General features: G+C 31.5%; 1 protein-coding gene across 1 annotated transcript; it reads right to left on the minus strand.

Annotated features, from left to right (window-relative positions):
• Positions 1-506: 506 nt before the first annotated feature.
• On the minus strand, positions 507-898 carry BDCG_17695 (uncharacterized protein). Its single transcript, XM_045426777.1, has one exon. The coding sequence runs from the start codon at positions 862-864 to the stop codon at positions 583-585; it is 282 nt and encodes a 93-aa protein (XP_045282372.1). The 5' UTR covers positions 865-898; the 3' UTR covers positions 507-582.
• Positions 899-7,219: the final 6,321 nt, after the last annotated feature.

The following is a 7,219-nucleotide window of genomic DNA, read 5'->3' on the forward strand; positions in this document are numbered from 1 at the left end:
ACAGAGTATAAGTCTTTATAAGATCTTCTATTCAGATTATCTGAACTACAACTGAAGAATAAATATACTCAGTATATTCAGAAACTGCTTATAGCAGAGATCAATTCTGTAGAAATAAAGAATTGAAGAGACTTAAATAGTCTCTTATAAAGAGAGAGCTGAATTTATATATCTGTGAATAAGTTTCTATGCATAGAACTTATTAAAAGATATTATAACTCTTCTCTAGTGAGTCATTTTACAGACACTAGAACTCATGAGTTACTTATAAGAAAATACTTCTGACTGAAGATATGAGAACTTATAAAGAAGATAGTGAATTCTTATACTGTTTATCAGAGTTTATAAGTAGTGTGATTTAATTATATAAAGAACTTACTTCTCTACTCATTCTGTAAGAATCTTGAAAACAGCTAGAAATGAATACTCTTGTAAGTCTCTCTGCAATCAGAATCCAACCGCTCCACCACGAACTCGCTCGATTTTTCGAATAAGAACCCGCCGATAGATTCATCGAAAAGCCCTCGATCATACGAGCATTTTGACCCCATCGCCGACCGCATACCCCGTGTGGTGGTGGAGTTATCCAGCCAAACGTGAACCAGACGTCGTTCGGAACTCCTGCGTGGGATTATCCCCCCTTTCTCCCCTACCACACCACAACCCCGGGCCAAATCGCCATACAAATTGTAAGGTGAAGAGACCTAGCCGTATGCACCAATCTTCTCGATTTTGGAAGATCCCCGATCTGTAGTTGTGGAGATATCTGAGGAGCGACCTTCGCGAAAACCCTGTCCATCTTTGATGTTCCAAAACATCAACGCCAAGTCCCACCCTCGTACCGCCCTTCCCAATCTGGCCCATCCCCGGCAGAAAAATACAAAAAGATACCTCGGCGATAATATCAAGCACATAATCAACGGACAACGAGTCAACAGCACATCAACAACTATAAAATCAGTATACCCCAAGGTCTGACTGAGCCTTTGATCCCTGCACAGTGAGATATATTAAATCTAGTTTTAATACCTCAATATTCAATAGATTCTGCAAGGGATTGAGAACAGCAATACTAGGTTTCTATTGAATTTAAGAATTAACTCTATATTGATATAATCATTGACAAAGTCTTCTATTTTGAGATATAAATAACTAGTTCCTCTACATCCCGCTGGCAATATTTATATTATCATATAGAAACAGACTTATATTCTCTATAATATCAAGACTCTGAAGAGGGAAAGGAAAGTCTTGATAGAGAGTATACAGTAGTACATATCTTAGCAGTTTCTATCTCATTCTTCTGCAGCAGTTAATGCAAAAAAAAAAGATCTTAGAAATAGTTTTTTACTTCTCTTGAAAAAGTAAGGTGTTTTTCTCTGGGTTTTACACAATATTCTTACAAAGAATTAAAAACAGAGTTGTTTTCTGTCATAATTTCATATTCTTTTAAGTAAGAATTACTTTTTCAGTGGCTGAAGAGCTTTCATTAATACTTAATTCTTTTTTACACTCTTTATTAACTGATTTGAGTTGCACACTTGTTGTGTGAGAAGAATTGAATGATTTAGAATAAAGTTGAATAGTTTTAATCAATTTCTCTGCAAAAAATTGATTTATTTTTTGTCAGTTTTTCTCTCAAAAACTGTCATATCATCTGATTTATTATCAATTGATATCATACTTTTCCTCACTGTATCCCAAGAAAGAGATTGTAAAGATTTTATTGATTTATCTTAAAAATTAATTTTAGTTTATTAGATTCTCTTCAAAAATCTAACCTAGTTACTGAACTAGTGTGAAAAAAATCAGGTGTTTTATACACAAAAGTCTTTTATTCTTCTTTTGAAACAGTCTGACCAACTTTTCAATTGAAAACAGACTTAGAAATATCTCAATTGAAACAGTCTGATCAACTTTTCATTGAGTGAAAACAATGAGTTCAAAAATACACTCAGTTGATGTGGAAAAAGATGCTTTCTCAAATGCTATTCCTGAGATTGAAGTTCTGAAGAGAAGAAAGAAAGAAGAAATAGAGAAATAACAAGTTCTTGAAATACAGAAACTTGAAAAAGCAAGCAAGATTCTTGAAAAGCAGTGTCTGAGTGAGATGAATGAAGAAGTTCTGTTAATTCTTCATGCTCAGGCTAGACAACTACAGGAGGTGATCAAGTTCAAACTTGGAATCTCAAACACAGTTCAAAAAACCTTGAAAATTCCCAGTACAATCACTGACTCTTCATCTTACTCTTCTTCTTTCTTTCTTTCTACATCTTCTTCTTCTTTGAATCAGAAGAAAACATATGCTCAAGCAGCTGAATCTGCTGTCTCTAAACCTACTGTCTCAAAACCTGCTCAAAATCCTGAGAAAACTGAGAAGAATACTGCTCATGCCTCTATTCATAGAAAAGTGAAAAAGAAAATGTAAAAAGAGAAAAACTTGCAAATCTTCAGAAATAGAAGACTTATTCTCAAAGTCTCAAATCAGGACATTCTGCAAAGAAACAAGCTAAACTCAAATCTCATTTTCAGAATCAGAAATGAAATTAATCAGCAGTTCTTTTCTCAGTTAATAACTGATATTGAAGTTCAAAAATCAGTTATAGCTTCAATTGAGTCATCATTCTTTGAAAACTCCATCATTCTGACTATAATGTCTGAATTCAGTGCTGAATTCCTTTTTCACAATGAGAATCTCTGAAAGTCAGCAGTAGAATCTTTGCTAAACATAACAATTCTATCTGAAAGAGATGAAAAGTGAGACAAATTCATTCTTCATGATATTTCAGTTGAAATTTTTGACTGTGAAGAAGGAATGCTACTTCTCAAAAATGAATTGAAAGAATACAACTCCATTCAACTGAGAAAGAAGCCTGTATGACTAAATTCAATTAAGTTCAGACAAAGCAGGAGAAATGCCTCTGTTCTAGTATATACAAAAACACTTGAACAGTCAAAGATCTCTGAAGTAAGAGTAGCAGGTTTAAAAATGAGAGTTCATGAATACAAAGACTCAAGAATGAATCTCAAAGCTCAAACACAGTGTTCAAACTGTCAAAGATATGAACACTTTGCAATCTCATGTTTTAGAGACTTAAAATGTGCATTCTGTGTCAGAGATCACAAAACTAGTGAGCATAAATGTGAAACATGCTCAAAAAGAGATGAAATTTGTCAACATACTCTGCTTAAGTGCTCTAATTGTAAAGAAAAACATGCATCTAGCTCAAAAGAATGTATGTTTACTCCTAGAACTCAAAAGAACTGGAGAAAAGATGAAGCTCAAAGTCAATCTAGAACTGAAGAGAAGAGTCAAGCCAGTAAACTCACAACTACAAGCTCAAAAAGAAGAAACTCTCAATTATCTAAGTCTTCAAACTTCAATTCTTCAGTGAAATGTAAACAGAATTTGAATCCTTAAACTTCTGTTAAGATTAGAGAATTGAGAAATGACTCTGATGATAAACTAGATATAATGCAAGCAGTTGAGATTTCTACTTTTCAGAACAGTTATAATCTACTATCTGATGATAGTGATTAGATTCTACTCTACTCTCTTTTAGTATGAATATACAACAAAAACAACAAAAAAAGTTTAAAAACTCTTCAAAAATCACATTTATTCAAAATAATGTGAATAGAAACTCAAATTGCATTTATTCTTATCTTCAAATTGCATTTGAATAAAAAGTTGATTTTATACTGCTTCAGGAGCCGAATTTTGATGCTGAGTAAAAATATGTCATTTCTCATTCAAGCTACTACTGCTTTTTATCTCAAAAGTCTGAGATAAAGTCAAGAGTAGTGATCTATGGAAGAAAGAGATCAAGATATCAATTTAATCTAAGATTTGATATCATGTCTGACCCTGATATTCTGGTGAGTGATATTATAGATAAAGAAAATGAGTTTAATACTATACAGCTCATAAATATCTATAATGAAAAGTCATTGAAGAAAAATAACAATATCTGGACAATTGATAGAGAATTTCTGAACATAACTTCATCAAGAAACTCTATAATTACAGGAGATTTTAATGCACATCATCCCTGATGAAATTCAGAATGCAAGAGAGCAGTGAGAGCTGATAATCTGATTGAATGAACCTTTGAGCATTCAATAGATTTGGTTAATAAGTCTGATCAACAAACATTCTTTAGAAAAGGCATGAAACAGAAGTCTATTATAGATCTAACATTCATGTCACAAAATCTAATGAATAGAAGACTTGTAAACTGATTTATTAATTCAAATGAGACATCAGAATCAGATCATGAGATTATTCAATTTGATATTGAACTGAGTGAAAAATAAATGAGTGAAAATCCTCTTCTCTCTAATCAGTATAACTTTGAAAAAGCTGATTGGAAAGCAGTTGAAGAAAGTATAAAACTGTTAAAGTCTGAAAGACATCATGAGCTATATTGAAATTCTGGTCAAGATATCTCAAATGAAATGCTTGAGAATAGAGTGAAGCTTATTACATCTATTATTCTAACAAGTGTTAGAGATAATATTTCAAAAAGAAAATCTTCTGAGTATTCAAAACCTTGATGGAATGAGAATATCTCATTTAAAAGAAAAGAATTAGCTACTGCTAGAAGAGATTGAAAGAATGATGTAATATCTGATGAAGAGTTCAAAGCTGTCAGAAATGAATATTTTTCAGATATTAAAAGAGCTAAAACAGACTGCTGGAATAAATTTCTTGAAGAAGTACAAGAAAAGGAAGTTCTTAAAGCTTTTAACTATACTAAAACAAGAAGTGTAGCAAAACTTTCAGCTCTAGAATATGAGTTTCAGAATGAATCATATACAGCAAACTCTTTTGAGAAAAAATGTCAAGCTTTCATGAGAATTCTCTTTCAGAACTCATCAGATTCAGATTCAGATTCAGAGGAAGAGAATATATCACTTCTCAACTATATTGATAAAAATGACTGGGAATGGCCTGATCTTACACAAGATGAATTAGAGTCAGCTATCTTCTCAAGTTCTGTTAAAACTGCTGCAGGTCCTGATTCAATTAATCACTTGATTATTCAAAATACATATTTCTACTTAAAGAATGAATATTTTGAGCTCTTTTTCAATCTCTTGAAAAATGGATATCATTCTGAATGCTGGAGAGAAGCCACTGGAGTGATTCTTGCAAAACCTAATAGAAAAACTTCAATTTCTAAGTCATATAGAGTAATATCTCTATTGAACTGTCTAGGAAAGGTTTTAGAAAAGATAATAGCTACTCAACTATCTTTTATAAGCTCTATAGATGATTCTCTTTTATTCAGTGAATAAATGAGAGATAGAAAACAGTGTTCTGCAATTGACACTGTTCTCTCAGTTGTTCATGATATTCAAATAGCAAAACATGAGAGTCTGGTCTCAACTGCAGTTTTTATTGATATAAAAGAAGCATTTGATCATGTTTCAAAGTCAAAGTTAATTCAGACATTGAAGATATTAAAACTGTCACTTTCTCTAATAAAATGAATTAACTGTTTTATGTCTAAAAGAATTATACAACTCTTCTTTGATGGAATGAAATAAGACAAGACTGAGATAAAAATAGAAGTATCACAGAGGTCTTCAATCTCACTCATTTTATTTGCAATATACACTGCATATCTATTCAAAAATAGAAATATGAGAATAGTGTGATCTCTGAGTTATGTGGATGATATTGATCTAGTCTACAGCTCAAAAACTATCAAAGAGAATTTGAAAGTAATTGAAGAAGCTGCAAAGGAAATCTTTGTTAGAGCAGATATCAATCAAATTCAATTTAATATGAATAAAACTGAGTTAATTCATTTCTTTCCTAGATTCAATGAGAAAGAACTATCTCTAACTCTTTTAAATAGAGAGATTAAACCCAGTGTAAATGTCAAATGATTAGAAGTATGGTTAAACTTCAAGTTGAATTTTAAATATCACATTTAACAAAGAACTGTCAAGGCAGAAAGACTATTGAATAACATAATCAGACTATCAAATACAGAGAGGGGTCTATTCTTCCAGGCTATGAAACAGTTATATATAGCCTGTATTACATCAGTAGCTGATTATGGAGTTCAAGTTTAATGAAATAATCAAGGGAATTTCACTGAACTCTTTCAAAGTCTGTAAAACAGAGTCTTGAGAAGAATTCTGAGAGCATTCAAATCATCTTCTATTAAAGCAATGGAAATTGAAGCTTCAATTCCTTCTTCTGCTATTAGATTTGAAAAGGCCTGTATGAACTATGCTCTGAGAGTTGTAAAGATGAGCTCAAATCATATAATCAGAGAAAGAGTCTCTTCTTCATTTTCATCAATTAACTCTGGAAATGAACTGGATTGAAATAGATTTCTTGATTGAAATGAAAATAATTCTTCAAAGAAAATGCCTTCTCAACTGTACAGACTATGCTCTCTGATCAAAAATCAATTTTCTTCTTTAAATGTTGAAAAAGTTGATCATGAGAAGTTATCTCTCTGGAGAAAAAAGCTTGAATCTCTTATAGACTTATAAATAGATGAACTATTAAAAGAAAAAGAATATGAACAGCATTTGAAGAGAATTTCTACAATCAATATAAAAGACTCTATTCTGATTTATTCAGATGGCTCAAAAAATGAGAACTTGAATAGATTAGGCACAGACATTGCTTATACTGAAGATAATATTAATTTTATCTCAGATTTCTGAAATCTAGACTCTGAATGTGAAGTCTTTGATGCTGAACTATTTATAATAGTGAAAGCTTTTAAACTCATTGAAATAAAATCTCATAAACAAGCAAATTTTTTGAAAGAGATATGAATATTCTCTGATAGTCAAGCTGCTTTAAAAAGACTTAGAAATAGTCAGATTCATAATGATCAAATGAATCTTGAACTGATCTTAAACTCTGTTTTAAAAATTCAAAAGAGAAGAATATCAAAGCTGAGAATTCATCTGCACTGAGTTCCTGCTCATATGAATATTCATGGCAATGAATTGGCTGATTCAGCTGTAAAAAAGAGTGCAGAATTAAGCAGATCTATTCAAAAAATTGTGTCCTGGTCTTTTATAAAGAGAAAAATAAAAGAATCTTGTTTAGACAAGTGAAATGAAAGCTGACAGAAACAAAAGAAGAGTATACATTATTCAAGATTTGAAACAAAACCCAAGTGGAAATCTTGTTCAATTAAATGTAAAAAGAAAATATTCTCATCTATAATACAGCTGAAAC

The sequence above is a fragment of the Blastomyces dermatitidis genome, assembly GCF_000003525.1.
Source record: "Blastomyces dermatitidis ER-3 genomic scaffold supercont1.10, whole genome shotgun sequence".
NCBI classification, from domain to species: Eukaryota; Fungi; Ascomycota; class Eurotiomycetes; order Onygenales; family Ajellomycetaceae; genus Blastomyces; species Blastomyces dermatitidis.